At 40.1% G+C, this 17,774-nt stretch overlaps 1 protein-coding gene across 2 annotated transcripts in view; it reads right to left on the bottom strand.

Moving 5' to 3' along the window:
- EXOC4 (exocyst complex component 4) overlaps positions 1-17,774 on the bottom strand; it is a 674,653-nt gene that overhangs the window by 44,894 nt on the left and 611,985 nt on the right. For both annotated transcript variants that reach the window (XM_036427305.2, XM_036427297.2), the window contains 2 exons: positions 8,271-8,449; positions 5,206-5,365 (listed from right to left, as the gene is read on the bottom strand). In XM_036427305.2, the coding sequence (XP_036283198.1) occupies positions 5,206-5,365; positions 8,271-8,449 (339 nt within the window). The remainder of the gene's footprint in view (positions 1-5,205; positions 5,366-8,270; positions 8,450-17,774) is intronic.

The raw sequence follows: 17,774 nt of genomic DNA, 5'->3' as shown, positions 1-17,774 counted from the left end.
CTAGGTTCGTGTATGCAGTTCTCTTCTTCATCTCTATTCAGTTCTCTAATAGGCACATTAAACTTACCATTCCGAGCCCAAACTTTTGATCTCCCCTTCCTAACTGCCCCTTGACCCCTTCCCTGCCATCCCAATTCTGACTCAGGGTTGGGCTCATTTTCCTTTCAGCAAATGAAAACTCCATCCTGCGAGTTGCTCAGAAAAAGAGCCTTGGAGTCATTGGCTCTCTTGCGACCTTCAACAAATACTATCAGCTGTATTTTTAAAATACATCCTCATCTGAGCACCTGCCATCCTCGCCACTGCTACCATCTTGCTGGGAATCGCCACCATCTTTCACTTGGATTACTGCAGTCGCTTTCTAACAGCTCCATCTGCTTCTGCCCTTGCCTGCAACCTCCTCTTCCCAATTGTCTATTTTCAACCTAGCAGCACGAGTGATTCGTTTACAGTGTAAGTCAGGTTAGGGTAGGCTTCTGTTCCAAATACTAACAGCTTCCTGCCTCACTCACAGTAAAAAGCCAACACATCATTACAGCCGGCTTCAAGATCACAGCCTCTTAGATTAAACCTCTGACCCCACCTCCTACTCTTCCCCTTGCTCGTTCCCTTCAGCCACACTGGCCTTTCTGCTGCTCTTCAAAAACCAAGCACACTCCTCCCTCTGGGCTTTGCTCTTAGACTCCTGCCCCTGGAATGCTCTTCCCCGAGAGAGCCACATGATTTACTCTCCCTTTTCCTTTAGCTCCGTTCTTAAATGCTATCAGCTTATTAAGGAATTCCACAAAAACTCCAAAACTGAAGATTAGATTCACTTATACCCTGGTGCATTCAATTCTCCTTACCATGCCTAGCTTTTTATCATAGCATATACCTTTTTCTGACATACATATACATTGAATTGCCAGATGATTGTAATTTCTGAATGCATAGTAATCTGGCCACTCGGTATATATATTAGAGGACTGGTATGAATTTGTGCATGGTTGGGGGCTGGCCAATCTGGCCAGGGGAAGGGGACATGGGCAATTGGCTGGCCGGCCTTTTGGTTGGAACTCCTGATCAAGGGGACAGTTTGCATATTAGCCTTTTATTGTATAGGATATACACTGAGTGGCCAGATTATTATGCATTCAGAGATCATAATAATCTGGCCACTCAGAGTATTTTATTTATGTCTGTCTTGCCCAACAATAATGCAAGTTCCATAGGGGAGGATTTACAGAGGATGCATGCTCAATAAATATCTGTTGAATGAATGAATGAATGAATGAATGAATGAATAAAGGCAGGAACACCAGGTTGAGGAAGTACCTGTTTCTATGTATTAGAACTCCCTTTATCACTCCTAAACCTTAGCTTTCATTTCTTTACCTTTGTCAGATTGAGGAATGAGAGATACCATTTTCAGGAAAACAAAAATAAGGAGAAATCCAAGAGAGATGACACCTTGAAGGAGGAAAGCAGAAAATAAAAATGACAGGAGAGACAAAGGAGAAAAGAGAGGCAACTGTAATAAGAGCGACAGACACAAAGAGGAAATGGGAGTGGGGGAAGGAGAACTAGGAGGGAAACTCGGGGGTATTCTTTCTGAGTAATGGCCTCAAAAACCATAAACACTGTCAGGTCCACTGTGGGACCTTCAATGCCCACTCAGACTCCTGAGATATGCCAGACTGTCCCCAGTGACCCAGATCTGGAGAAGTGACAGCTCGAGGTGGGATGATCTCTGATGATAGGAATTAAAAAGCACGCTGATAAAGCCTTCCACTTTTCAGTTAATCCCAGCAATTTTCTAGGACAAAGCCTCTTTTTGAGTTTGAAAATTAATCTTGGAGTCAGAGGGTGAGAACCACAGCAGAGGTCATTACCACAGAGCACAGGGTCTCTGCAATTCTGGTGATCACACAGGCCAACATGACCCTTTGCTCACCCAAAGTTTATTCTCCTATTGGAGATTAGACAGAGCACAGGTGTGTATAAAAAGAGACAACTTCATACCACCCCAAGCAGAAGAATGAACATAAATGGAATTCTCTCAGAGCCCTCATTTCTTTATTACAGAGAGGGCGTTAATTTTCCCACTGGCCAGAACAGCTACGGAAGAGAAAAACTACAAGCATCTTGCAACTTCTTGTTAAATAAGTTTTCTGACACATGGTGACTGGTGATTAATTACTGTGTTAAAAGATAACGTTCCTATAGAGATTGGCTGGAAATACAGCTGCTGTCCATGCTTGATTAGACATTGCCCAAGGAATGCTGAGGCACACAGCTCCAGCCTATCATTTCTGGCTATTTTGGTATTGCTGTTACATTTATTTACATAGATTCAAGTTCAGTAGAATTGATGGAGCCCATTTCACAAAACCGACCCTCCCGAAATCGGGAAAGAAAAAAGATAAGGGTGTAAAGTGTGTCTATGTAGGTGTGTGTGTGTGTGTGTGTGTGTGTGTGTGTGTGTGTGTGAGGGCAAGAGAAAATGAGGGGCAAGGCCCGTGAAGAGTAGGGATCCATTACTCCTTTCTGTAACACTTTCCACTCTACAAAGAAAGGACTGCAAAGGAGATGATTGGATCCTTAAAAGCCTATAAGGAAATTAACCCATGCCAGCTGATTTAACCTTTCAGGGCATTAATGATAAAACTAAACTTTGGCGTTATCCAATCCTTTCACCAACACCGAAAGAAGCCTGGATTTGGTACCTGTTCATTAGTTCCATACACATGATGAGCACTTAGTCTGGACCAGCAACAAGGAAACAGACAGAAAGAGTCCCGGCCCCTTGAGCTGACAGTGTGGTAAGATGTCTTCTGACCCACCCAGGATGGGGAGGACAGAATCAGCCAATGCCATACATTTACACTAGCCTATTTCATAACCCACCAAGAGTGGAGAGTAACAACAAGCAGTGCCTGTTTCACATGGCCATGTTTTAGCTTATACCCTCTTCCCTGGACTTCAGTCACAGATCCAACTGGGAAAGGCATTCCTTGGTTGCTATTCAGTTATTTCACTCAGTCCACCAATGCCAACTCCAATACTGCCCAGTCAGCATTCTATTATTCAAATGCCAGTTTTTTTCTAGTGTGTGTTTGAGCCCCATACTGTCTGCCAAAAACTGTGTTAATTTACTTATTTTAGCTAAATAAAAAAAATCATTTAAAAAGGATGATTGGATTTAGGAAAATAGATTCCTCTGAGAATTAGTAATGCGTTTCTCTCTCCCTCAGGCCTCCACGTTCTTATGTTCCTCTTGTCAGTGTTATTATGAGACTAATTCAATAATGAGATCATTCCCCATAGAGCGGCCAAATAAATGCAGCATTCAGTCACACCTGGTTTCTCTAATCTGGGCAAGAAAGGCTTTCCACCAAATTTAGCCTAAAATAGGGAATTGAATGAACACACACACACACACACACACACACACACTCACACATGCAGGAAAAAATAAGACAGGAAAGGAGGATAGAGAAGCAGAAGAACAGAACAACAGTGGAACAAATGCAGTGACAGATTGGAGAAGAAAGGTTAAACACAAAGATATATGACTATGTGATTCCAAAGCAAAGCCCCTAGCATACGTCTTTATTATTGTCAAGGTAATATAATACTTCATCGTTCCTTAAATGTCTCAAGAATTGTTTCAAATTTTCTTGAACTTCTAAGGCAATCAAAGTATCAAGCAAAAAGACACAGAAGTACTATATGAGGCAGGAACACTCTGGATTATTAAAAACAAATGATTTCTTAGCCATAAAGAAGTCTGTGGAATATTTCAGCTAGATATAAGCTTAGCACTGAGAAGCCATAATCATTATCTATCCTCTTCTAAACTGGTTAAACTTTCATTAAAACACCAAAGGTCTGATGACTGAAGCAAGGTATAAATGGTGTTGAGACCTCATAAAGAGAGAATAAAATTAACTCGCAAATTTGAAAAGACACATTATAAAGAAACATTAAACACTGAAATCAGCAAAACTAGAAAAGAGGAAGCGCTGTTTAAAAGCAGCAGCTTCAATTACAGGAAAACGAGGGGAGGCAGGTTTCCTTTGGGACGAGATAGAAGAGATGAGAAAATAGATTCATGTAAAAATACATTCAATAACTGTTGTTTATAACGAGAGGGGGAAAAAGGGAAAATCCAGTGTCTGCAAATTTGCAAGTTATTAAATAAATAAATTATGGTTCATTTACAATATGAAATTAAAAGTAATATTTTCAGGCATTAAAAGTAATATTTTCAAGAAATATTAATAAATATGGGAAAATCATGTTTTCAAAAAGAATAATGATCTGATAAGGAAAAATACAGTTAAATGAATATAAAGCCACATTAACATAGTTTTAATTTTGAAAAAAGAGAAATTGTATGTATTGATATATGCAAGTACAAAACTCCCCTACACACAGAAAGTATACCCAATATCATAGTCTCTAGATAAAAATTTTGTGAGTAATGTTTATAAACTTCTTTGTATTTTATATTATATTATATACTAGAGGCCTGGTGCACAGATTCGTGCACCGGTGACACCCCTTAGCCAGGCCTGCACCCTCTCACAATCTGGGATCTCTTAGGGAATATTGGACTGCCAGTTTTGGCCCAATCTCTGCAGGCCAGGCCGAGGACTCTATTGGTGCTATCTATATAGATGTTATTAGGATAAATTGCCTAATGGATGTTCTGTTTCAAATAGAATTTTATAGAATTACTTTCTCTATGACTGATGAAAATCTATTTATTTTTGCTTTTTAAAAATTGTAATATAATTAATATATAGCATATCAGTTTCAGTTGTACAACATAATTATTTTATGTATGTATATATTGCAAAAAGATCACACTAAATTTAATTAATATTAAGCACCTGTTTAACCTTTTCTTTTTAAAATATTTTTCCCCCATTGATTTCAGAGAGGAAGGGAGAGGGAGAGAAAGATTAAAAAAAAAAAATCAATGATGAGAGAGAATCATTGATTGGCTGCTTCCTAAATGTCCCACCTGGGGATCAAGCCCACAACCCAGGCATGTGTCCTGATTGGGAATCAAACTGTGACCTCCTGATTCATGGTCGATGTTCAACCACTGAGCCACACCGGTTGGGCTAAACGAACCTTTTAAGAACTAATAATCTACTTTTAAAAATAACTTCGTAGGCTTTGGTACAAGAAACTGAGCCTAATCATCTCTCTTACCTTGCGAAGTCCAGGTCTGCCTCCCGTGACATGGTGATGTTGGTCAAATTCTGCTGAAGAACAAAAATGTTCCTGCACATTTTCTTGATGCCAGACTCACTGATGCGCCGGAAGTACTGGGCACCATTAATGAGGATGCAGGAGATCAGGTGTCCTAGGCCTGATGGATGGGCACAGGGGTAGGGAGACAAGAAACAATAGCTAAGTGACCTCGTACATAAACCGACACACAGGATTTCTCTCTTCTAATCCTCCACCATTTAAATGACCAAAAAATACATATCTCTGATCGCTGCATCAGCTAGTGTCACAATGATTTCAGAGTATTTATATGCTGCCCTGGTACTGAAAAATGGGGAGACTCCGCTGGCAACACAACCTGATAAATCCATAGTGTCTGCACTGCCACGTACACCCAGTCACCATTCCAGGGCTTGGTGAATATGCCAGGTTTCATAAACTATTACAGTGCAGGAACTCTTTACCTGTACAGGCATTTTGGAAGTGGTGAACACATGTAAATACAATGTGTTTGACCTCCTCTTTTTTTCCACAAAACAGGTAAGAGTATATGCTACCTCAAACGTTGCTTTGGGACCTTCCTAAGCAAAAATAAATCAATAAGAAGTTGGGCTATTGGCACTTATGCTAATACATCTCAACACTGACGGTGGAGTATATTTCTGAAGTAGCAACTGGAGAGAGTGTAAGCAAAAGCAAAGTGTGAAAGAAAAGCAGATCATGCATTAACTGTTGAGTTCCTCTGAGATAGCTATGGGCATTTCTAGAGTCTGATAAGTGGTTTGTTCTTGATGCCAAAGGACTATCTTGAGGTCTATGAAACTGAGCAAGAGCAGGTCAGAACAGCAACAACTACCAGTCCCATTCAGGGTCTCCTATGTAACTGAGTTCAGAACAACCCAAGGCACATGTAGATTAACATTTCAAGAAGCCAGATTCTAATTCTAAATACTTGGAATTAAGTAAACTTCTAGTTCTTCTTTTTCCCTTTTTCTTTCAGAGCTGAACTTTAGCAGGCTGTTTCCCCCAAACTTGAGTGCTAGTCTTACTGGTCCCAAACGGTCTGCTGTATTTGTTACTTTCCTCTTCTGAAGGAATAGTCCCTACACAGTGACTGTGGCTCAAGTCAGAGGACTTTGGGGCATAATTGCTCCCTCTGTCTTCAAAATGAGTTCCCCTTCTATTAGGATGAAGGTAGCAAAGGGAGAGGAAGGTGTGTTCTCTCTTGTCCTGCTGTCCTCACCAACACTGCTTCTAGCTCGCAAGCCCATGTGCTACTACTTGAAAGTGAAGAAAAGACACAGGGATTTTACATTAATTCCAGACAACTGACTTCTGTGAAAAATCCCTGTAGGCCAAGCCCCAGGAATAATTCTGTTCTGCCATTTGCAGTAGATCCTAAGTGTAGGCAATGGCTGCGGGCAAGTGGATTGTTTGTAAAGAATAATAAATACTGCCCGGCCGGTGTAGCTCAATGGTTGAGCATTGACCTATGAACCAGAAGGTCATGGTTTGGCTCCTAGTCAGGGCACATGCCCCAGTTTCAAGCTTGATTCTCAGTAGTGGGCATGCAGGAGGCAGCTGATAGATGATTCTGTCTCATCATTGATATTTCCATCTCTCTCCTCTCCCTTCCTCTCTCTGAAATAAAAACATATAAAAAATAGTAAATACTAATAACTATATTGCATAAAAATGTATGTAATAAATAATAATAACAAATAATAAAACCAATTAGAAATTGGTCTCTTTATGTTATTATTATATACCAGCAATTCTAAACCACAGCTGGGATGAAGTTCCTCCCCCCTCTTCTCTCTCCCCCCCACCCCCCCAGCCACTCATAGAAGTATTAAATATGAGGCAGGGATACTTAACTGTCACCTCCTCTTCAGCTTGAGGAAACTCAACATTACACCTTTTGAATTTAGAAAATTACATTGCAGAGAAATAACTGGCTTTTAAAACATAGTCTGAAACTTTCCTAGTTAAAATCAATTCTAAGTCAGAGGATCAGGCCTGTATTTTGCGACGTGGTCTCCCAGCAGGATTACATGTGAAGAACTGCCTGGGCACAATGAGAGGAAAACTCTGGGAGAGAGAATGTAGGGCTTGGAAGAGCCCCGGTAAAGACCAGAGAGGACTTTGCAGGAGGGAGAAGTGAATTCTCAGATGGACACCTCAGATTCAAGCTACAGAGCGCGACCGCTGCCCCCAAATCCATTGTGCCAGGCACTCACTAACAGCTAGTTTTATAAGATTTGGAAGCCCACATTCTTGGAATACAACTGTTTCATGAATCAATCAACGGCCAGGCATCACCACTGCCTCTCATTCGGTTGCTACAATCCTTTAAACGACGCACCTCTGAGTAGCTGTAAACAACACTGGTTTCATTCCAAGACACACCATGGATGCTTCTAGTGCCCAGGTCTATGTACAAAGAAACCAAAACAGGAAAAAAGGGGAGGCACTGGGAAGCCCTGACAGGGACCCCAGGAGGGAATTCAGCAGGAAAAATTACCTGCCTGGCACCACAGTGCTGTCTCCATACCCTCCCCTGCCTTCGCCTGCCTTGAAGGCATTCAGGATGCAGCCTTCCTAAAATCAATGCCCATCGGAGGGTGCCTTTGTTTTCCTTGTTTCCTGACAGTAATGCATTCTCAGAGAGAACGTTTTAGCCAGGAGGGAGTTTTCAGAACCCTCTCCTCGTGGTATATGTTTCATTTTCTTTTAGGAGCTCCTCTTGAGTGAATTCGGGGCCCTCCACACATTTACCCAACTCTCATGAGTGGCATGTCAGGGAGGCAGCCTGCTGCCATCTGCCTTATCTTGGATTAAATCTCCTTATCAACCGGGAGCAGATGGCAGCCATATTGTTGTCTACCTGGCCATACAGAGATACCAGGCATTGCTGCTTTAAGAAAAAAGATATAAAAGTTCCAACAAACTTTCCCCACAAGTTTTAAACTTCCATGACAGAGAAAAATCAGGCCACTGGCCCCTCCCTCCCTCCTGAACACACGGGACGGGGCAGGGCTGACCTTCAAAGATGTACTGGAACTTGTGCTGCTGCAGGCTGGCACCCATGGCCTCTTCAATGGCACTGATGTCTTTGTTGAGCTTGACTACCAGAGGGTCATAATCCATACTTTCCACGTTGGCAACGATGGCATAGTTCCCCTCCTTTGCAAGAGGGATGAGATAATGGAAACAGTGAACCCTGGAAAAGACAGAGAGATGGGGAGAGCAATTAGCAATTCCTCTTTCTGATGAGAATAATGATCTTTTTGTGATCGTGCTCTCAAATATTTACAGAAGCAGTGGCCTGTAACACTGCATGCGCCCCTCCCCCTTTCACCAGAAAGCCGCCTTGGTTACTCCACAGAGCAGCTAAGTGACCTTGAGCAAATCAGAGTCTGTGGCTTTTGCTTATTCAATTCACATGCTGTGAGGGAGAAATAGATGAGCTCTAAAATCCTTTTCAGTGACAGGACTGCATGCATAGTGTGAAAAGCATTACATTTTTCAACAGATATCCTTGTAGTAAAAATGAGAGGCGAATGTCACAGATCTAAAATGTGTAAGCTGTATAATGAGACTACATTGGTTTGCATTCCCAATTCCAACCCTTATTAGCTGTGTGACTTCAGGCAAGTTATTGTCTCTCTCTGTCTCGGTTTCCATATCTGTGCAAAGGGAATGAGAACAATACCTAAGGAGCTATCACATAGAAAGTGTTTGGTATAGGGCCTGGCACGGAGGAAGTGCATAGTAAGGCTGGATGTCATCACTATTAGCATATTTATTAATGTTAGTCTATTACTTAAAGAAAACACAAAACATCCATGAATTAGTTAAAAATTGTGCTAGGCCCTGGGAATGTAAGACTCAATTTGTGTCCTTGAACACTACAACCTGCTAGGGCTGGCCAAGAAAACAATGACCAAAAGAGGGCAGTGTTTCCCTAAGAAGCACATACACTGAGAGTGTCTGGAAAGGGCACATCTGAATGAGTGTATTTCTGTGTTGAAATGGCCCGAGTCATTTTGGTGATGCACAATTCTTCATTTCTTTTTATTTGATTTTCCTGAATTTATTGGGGTGACATTGGTTAATAGAATTATGTCGGCCTCAGCCCTACCATTCTATAATACATTGCATTGCGTGTTCACCACCCCAAGTCAAGTCTCCTTCCATCACCATTTATCCCCCATACCCTCTTCAACCTCCTCCACCCCCTCTTCGTTTCTTTTTGGTAGATATCAGTAACTGTCTGAGATGCTTGAGGTGGGTAAGCATTTGCTACTTCATTACCTTTGTAGTAAATTGTAATGAAAAGCATGCATAGGTATTTATTTTAAAAAGAAAACAGAAACACCATTTATAGTTCACACAGTGAAGTCCTAACTCTCTATTGTTTTGGATGAATGTATCATGCTCCTGGAGGGAGATAAGACACAATACTGGTCAGGATTCTGTTACCCTTATGGTTGGCATCAGGTAACAAGAACTATTCCTAAACAAATGGCTGCAAAAACCTTGGGCCTTTATCCCCAGCGTGGCAAACACAGACTTGATGGCCATCTTTCCTTTTAAGTCAAGTTTTCTGAGAAATAATTTATAAGCAAGAAAATTCACCCTATTTAGGGTACTCTTCTATGAGTTTTGAGAAATGCATACAGTTATATAAGCACCACCATAATCATTACAGAATAGTCTTATCACCCTCAGAATTTCCTTGTCCCCTTTGAAGTCAATCTCTACTGACACCCCAAGATCTTGCAACCACTGATGTATTTTTTGTCCCATGGTTTCATCTCTTCCAGAATGTCATATAAATGGAAGTGTATAGAATGTCGCCTTTGGAGTTTGGCTTCCTTTACTTTTTTTTAAGGGTTTGAGATAAATCCATGTTGTTCATTCCTTATTATGGCTGAGCAGTCCCCCACATATGGATGTACCACAATTTCACTCTTCACCAGGTGACATCTGGGTTGTTTCCAATTTGGGGTGCTTATGAATAAAGCTGCTTCGTGTACAGGTTTTTGTATACATTTCCATTTCTCTTGGGTAAATACCTAAAAGTAGATTGGTGGGTCATATGATAGGTGTATGTTTAATTTTATAAGAAGCTGCCAAACAGTTTTCCAAAGTAGCTGTACCTTTTCCTATCTCACCAGCAACATGCGAGGGTTCCAGTTGCTCCACATCTTCCACCAGCACCTAGTATTGTTGGTTTTCTTAAATTTTAGCTCTATTGGCACCGTATAGTCATATTTAAAGTGTTTTGATATAGGTATACATTGTTAAAGGATTCCCCCATCTAATTAACACCTTTATTACCTCACATATCTAGTTCCTTTTTTTAGTGTGAACATTTATGTTTTACTCTAGTAGCAAATTTAAATTACATAGTACAGTGTTATTAACTATAGGTACCATGTTTCACATTAAAGCTCCAGGCACTTAGGACTTATTAATCGTATAATGAAAGTCTGTACCCTTTTCTCAATCTTTCCCATTTCCTCCACTCCCTCAGCCTCCCCCCTCCCCTCTCTCTCCTCTCTCTCCCCTTAGATTCTGCATATAGTAATAATACCATGACTATTTATCTTTCCTTGTCTGGCTTATTTCACTTCAAAAATTTGTCAGGTAAAAAAAAAGTTTAGTCATTCTAACAGATGTATAGTGATATCTCATTGTGGTTTTAATTTGTATTTCCTAATGACTAATGATATTGGGCATATCATAGGCTTATTTGCTGTCCATATATCTATCTTTGTGTTCCTATCATTTGCCTATCATTAATTAGGTTGTTGTCCTACTAACTTTTGAGAGTTTATTATATTTTTTTCTGGATGCAAGTCTTTCATTAGATATGCATTTTGCAAATATTTTCTACCAGCCTATTAACCCTCTCATGAAAAACCTTCAGTCACCATAGATAAAGTCATAAGAATCTTCACTCCTTCTGCTGTCCAGGCTCCAGCTCACTTTCTGCAACACCGACGATGGCCTCTACAGACCTCTGACTTTCTTTATCCTGTTCTTGGCTTCCTTTCTCTGAGCTCTTGAGGTCTTCCTCTCTTATAGGCCATATCTTGTGAGTCTATGTTTGGTTCATTTTTCTTTGCATAACCCCATGCCAAATAAATCATGCCAAAGCCAGCTAAAATGCTGCCACCAAAATGGGTTCTGAATCTAAACACAAAACTAGCAACTGCTATAGTTTAATTCATTTTGGCTACTTTCCCCTGAATTTCTGTTTTAGGTACTGTTGATGGGTGAAGGACATCAATGGCTATTTGTTTCCGCTTAGGTAGTTTGTTGTCATAAACTTCCTGGTCCAACAGTCTCTGTGTTGTTCATGATGGCGGCCGATGATCTTCAGGCAGCCAGGGGGAAGAGATGCACTCCTCCCCCTCCCCCCCTCCACTTTACCAGTATCTTTCAAAGAATGGTTTTAAATTTTGATGCAGTTCAATTTATCCTTTATTTCCTTAATGGATAGTGCTTTGGGTGTTAGATTTAAGACTCTAAGCAAAGTCACTAATTTCTTTTTCATGTGTTTTCTTCTACAAGTTTTAAAGCTTTAGATTTTACATTTAGATCTAGAATCTATTTTGAGCTAAGTTGTGTATAGTACATGTTATATTCTTATTACCTGTTCTTGCAAGGGAATCCAAATATCTTGACTTACCAGTTCATTTTTATGATGAGACTCATCTTAACAGCTGCTAAGCAACTCATGATTAACTGCACCAATAAAAGCTCATTCTGACATTCATGTGTTATCTGGTAAAATGTACAGTTTTGATCAAGATACCAGTATGTGCACTGGTTGCAGATCCCTCTAGAATCCGATTTCTGATATAATGAAATCAACCGTGGAGGATTAGTGATGAGGGAAATTGATATGATGAGGGAAATTGATTGGCACTGTGGTTGAAATTTAAACTAAGCAGCTCTTAATTGAAAATAAGATGAAGTCATCAATGCTAAAGCATTTTTATAATAAATTATAAATATTATAACCCAGACAATGGGAAGACCAGGAACAAAGGCCTGAGTGAGTGGAGGGTAGTTTCAGGGGGTGATGATCTGCTCTTTCCGGCACACACAGATCACAGGACAGAGCATGAGGTGAGCTTGGGGAGATGGGCAGGGCCAGGTTGTCATGGGCTTTGGAGGCCTTCTGAGGACTTTGGACTTTGAGAAGCCATAGGGAGCCTTAGGAGGATTTTTAGGAGGTGAAATGATATCATTGGGTATGAGCTTCGGCAAGATCTTCTGGCAGAATGAAGGGTGGACTGATGGCGGAGTGTGCAAGAAACTGGAAGTAGAAAGACTACTTAAGACATTGTTACAGATTGGAGGTGAGAGCTTATTAGATCCTGAGGTGAGGAGTGGAGAAGAGAGATAAACACTATTTTAAGGTACCATTTTCCTCTCCCAAAATGGCCAGAGATGAAAAAGAAATTAAAGTAGCCATTGACAAATGGCAAACTTTTAAAAATTCTTTGTTTTCCCCCCTTTTCTTTTGAATTCTGGCATGTTGTTGCTGACCTTCATATGCCTTTGGCATTATGGTTTTCTGCAAATATTGTTGATTACACAGCAGAATGGTTGATTTTCAGAAAGTGCACATTTAGGATCCCAACAGTGATAGGCGATAGCTCTTGAACCCACTTGGATTTCTGCTGATGGTGAGAGAATCGGCTGATAAAGGTGACATTCTTTGCATCTTGAATTCAAATGGCAACCTAATTCTCTTCTTATCACATTCAAATAGGAGAAAATACTGAACAATATTTTATCGTCTCACCATGTCTTTCATTTCTTGGGTGTCATTTGCCTTATGTTTCAAACTTTGGAAAGGCACTGTTTGGTGGTTAAATGTGACCTACAGTGACGCAGGTAAATTGTCCAATACTGTTTGGATGGGTTCTTCAACACAGAACCTGCTGGATTTAAAACTGAACTTTAACAATAGTAAAGAAAAATATGAACTTATGAATATAAACATTGGGGGAAATAAGACAAAGAAATTGACATTTGAACTTCTTGCTAGCATTTCCCATTGCTTTTTTTTTCTTCTTTTTTCTATCTATGCTCTTACTAGTGTCTTCTTGGTTAAAAATGCCAGAGGTAGGGCTTCCAGCCACCTTTTCATTGTACCAGTTCTGGACAACAGGTCCTAAGTTCTAATTCTTTCTTAGCAGGAAAGAAAAGAACAAACACAAGCTGATTATGATCACAAGGATGATGTTGGCCATGCAGTACCTCTGTATCTTTCAAATACACGTAGTGAACTACTGAGTGAAAACAGAATCTCAAAATCAATCCAACAGATTCTATTTGGGGAAACAGCATTTATTTTATCTGGGTTTGGTCTCAAACCAGCTAATTCTCAAGAGTGACTGATGTTTTTATTGAGCATCTATTGTACAGTAGGATTCTTCCTGGTTCTGGGGCCAGCACAGTGAACAAGACTCACCTGTTTCCTATCTTCTGGAAGCTAACTGTCTCTTCCCACTGTGGGCACCTTGCATTCTGTCCTATTTTAGCATTATCATACTATTGTATAAGGATTTGCTTGAGATATGTCTTATTCATTTTGTAAACTGGTTATCATCACAGATGGTAAAAATAAAGTAAAAATATAGTACTGTGACAATAAATGAATAAAATGTGTGAACATTCACTATTGAAGCCATACATGGGGTGTTCTATCCAGTTTTATACAACATACTTTAAAGAAACAAAGACAAATGGAGCATATGCATGAGGAAGCAACCTGAATGCTGGAATCATGTTATATGAGGAGGTAAAGACATTCAACTTAGAAAAAACAAACATGTTTAGTGTTCGCAGTAAAAGTCAAGGAAAGAAAATTCTGCATCCAAGACTCTAAAACTCAGCATTCTTGCTATTTATTTTTAAAATGACCTTGTTCTGTTTTTAGACTAATGTTGAAGGCGATATAGCAGTGAATGTTACAGCACCAAATGGTTCCTTGTAGAGTTAATAAATAATGACTAAAACATGTTCAGCATAGTACTGCCAAGATGTAGAAAAACAAAAAGGGCAGAATAGAGGTTAAGGATTTAAAAGATTTTACTCAAACGTGTTGTAAACATCCCACCTGGAATTAACTACACTACAAGCAGATAATTCTAAATGTGGAACACATCATGCGCCCACACAATCAATAGCATAATTCCAGGAGCGGTGATAATAATGAATTCGATGTTCTCTTGTTTTTCTGTGTGACCCAGGTAAAAGAGACATTAGAATGTCACTGGTGGTTTTTTTCTTTTATGCCTACTGCATTTACTTTCTCATAGAAAATACCTTTCATGCTACAAATAAATAGAAAACAAATATAAATCTTATTGTAAGTCAAATAAGAATACAGAAGAAAAGCCTTATTTCTGGACAGTTGAATATAAGAAATAAGTTCAGGTTGGAACCAAGATGGTGGCATAGGTAAACGCTGGTACTTGCCACCTCCCACAACCATGTCAAAATTACAACTAAAATACAGAACAACCATCATACAACCTAAGAGCTGGCTGATTGTCCATCCTAAAACTAGAGAAGTAAAGAAAGTACATCAAGACTTATAGGAGGGGTGGAAGCATCCCGTTGTGGAGGCCTCATGTGAGAAGCAAGGGATTCCAGCCTCACACCAGACATCCAGAGTTGGGAAGAGAAGTCCCTGTAACTTTGGGCTATAAAAATCAGCAAGGATTGTGGCTGAGTAACATGGGCTGCTGGAGACCCAGGCAGTCCCTCTTAAAGGGCCAGCATATCTTAAATAGTGGTGCTTCCTCTGAGCTCCAGCACTAGGGCAATGCTCAGGGGCAGAGTAGAGAGTGCCAGACACATACAGGGAGGAACTGAATTACCCGTATTTTCCAGCATATAAGACGACCCCTAATTTTACAGTTAAAACATAGGTTTAGGCCTATATTCGCTGTATAAGACTACCCCACACTTCAAAGAAAAGACTGACTTTGCCGTCAAGATCTGCAGGTAATTTTTGTGCAATTTTGGTCTTTTGCCCCTGATTTCTGGTTGACTTTTTTTCGTTTCAAAAGTCGTCTTATATGCCGGAAAATACAGTATATGGCATTGTGGCAGGAACTTGAATATGGCTTTCTCTCATACTGGGGTAGGAACTTGGAGATGGCTTTCTCTGTCAGGAGTCTTTGTTCCTGTGCTGGGACCTCTCCTGTCACAAAGCTGAATGGGGCCATATCTGAGTTTCCATAGTGTGGTCCACACTGTTCATTCTGCCCTGGTGATTCAAAGACCTGGCCCCATCCAATTTGCAGCCAACCCAAACTGTTTGCAATAGCATTTCCATATGAATGGCATGTCCTGGCTCAGGCTCCAGACTTTCCAAAAAATTTCTTAAACGAGCAGCATCTGGATCAACATGCCCTAAATATACCAGTAAAAGGCCTAAGACTAGGCAATAGCACCAGCCTGCCTTGCTTCACAGTTGGGCCTCACCTAGGAACTTTCAAGCTTAATACAAATAGCAGCCAGCTGCAGATCTCTCTGTAGCTCTTGCCTGGTGTTCCCAGGTAGTGGCTGACTTGGCATATCCTGGGAGACCCCAGAGCCAGTGCACTGGATGGACAGCTTTAGACCACACCAGATTACAACTCTACACATCCACATGCAACACATCTAAGGGACAGATTTAGTGAGCACCAAAGCTCCACTGAAGCAGGTCCTGCTCCATAGGGATATCTCTTCAAAGCAGCTCTTCCACCTTAGTCACAGCTGGTCCTCACAGCCAACTGGTCTGGATGACAATTCCTCCCAGTGATGCCAAAAGCAATCAAGACTCAAGTACAGTAAGACTGTGCACACTGCCTACACAGGGGTGCACCTAGAGTGACCATTTCAGCTGACTGGGCAGCCTGAGCAAATGGACTCTATAGGACACTTGATACACAAGGCCACTCTAACAAATCCATGAAACATAGCAGCTCTACATAATACATAGAAACAAACACAGGGAAGCAGCCAAAATAAGGAGACAAAGAACTATGCCACAAATGAAAAAAATGGAAGCAAGCAAAACTACTGGACACAGAGTTCAAAACAATGGTTATATGGTTACTCAAGGATCTTAATAAAAGCTTTAAGGGACTCAGTGAGACTTTCAAGATCTTAGTGAGAATTTCAAAGACATGAAAAAGGACCAGTCAAAAGTTAAGCATACACTAACTGAAATAAAGAATAATTTACAGGGATTAAACAGTAGAGGATATCGATAATCAAATAAAGGATTTGGAATATGGAGAAGCAAAAACACTCAATCAGAAGAGCAAAAAGAAAAAATGAAGACAGTGTAAGGAGCCTCTGGGACAACTTCAAGCATACCAACATTCATGTTATGGGGGTGCCAGAAGAAGAGAGAGAACAAGATATTGAAAACCTATTTGAAGAAATGACAGAAAACTTGCCCTACCTGGTGAAAGAAATAAGACTTATAAGTTTAGGAAGCACAGAGAATCCCCACACAAGAGGAACCCAAAGAGGCCCACACCAAGACACATCATAATTAAAATGCCAAGTGCTAAAGACAAAGAGAATCTTAAAAGCAGCAAGAAAAAAGCAGTTAGTTACTTACAAGGGCAAATTATACAACTGTCAGCTGGTTTCTCAACAGAAACTTTGTAGGCCAGATAGGAGTGTTAAGAAATATTCAAAGTGATGAATAGCAAGGACCTATAACTGAAATTACTCTACCCAGCAAAGTTATCATTTAGAATTAAAGGTCAGATAAAGAGCTTCACAGACAAGAATTAGATTAAAGGTATTCATCACCACCAAACCAGTATTACATGAAATGTTGAAGGCTATTCTTTAGGAAGGGAAACAGGAAGAAGAAGAAGATGAAAAAGAAAATATATGAACAATAATATGGCAATGAATACATATCTATCAACAATAGAATCTAAAAATCAGAATAAAGGAACAAAGAATGTATTGAACAAAATAAAATAGTGAATAAAATAGAATCAGAGTCATGGAAACATGGAACACACTGACAAATCTCAGAGGAAAGGGAGGAGTGGGGGTGGGAAGAGACTAACCAAAGAGCTTATATGTATGTATTATATATAGGCATTACCTATGGATACAGACAATAGAGTGGTGAAGACCCAGGGTGGGGCAGAAACTGGATGGAGGAGGGCAATGGGGGAAAAAAAGAGGCGCATCTGTAATACTCTCAACAATAAAGATTTTTTTTTTTTTTTAAAGAAGTAAGTTCAGAAATAATGGTAAGATAGACTCCAAATCTGTGATACTCCTTGTCTTGTTCGACTCACAGGTGCTCACAAGCAATAAAGAAGTAACTCACTGAACAAGATAATGAAGAATAAAAAAAAGCAAGAGTCATACAAAAAAAGTGATATTAACAAGAAATTATCATTTAGGCTTTACCTGGGCACACTGAAAGATATCCAAGTTCTAACTAGAGTCTAAACTGGAGTATGAACCAAAATCCTATTTACATT

The sequence above is a fragment of the Pipistrellus kuhlii genome, unplaced genomic scaffold (genome assembly GCF_014108245.1).
Source record: "Pipistrellus kuhlii isolate mPipKuh1 unplaced genomic scaffold, mPipKuh1.p scaffold_m20_p_10, whole genome shotgun sequence".
NCBI lineage: Eukaryota > Metazoa > Chordata > Mammalia > Chiroptera > Vespertilionidae > Pipistrellus > Pipistrellus kuhlii.
Note: the sequence above shows the minus strand (reverse complement) of the source record. Positions and strands in the feature narration are given on the sequence as shown.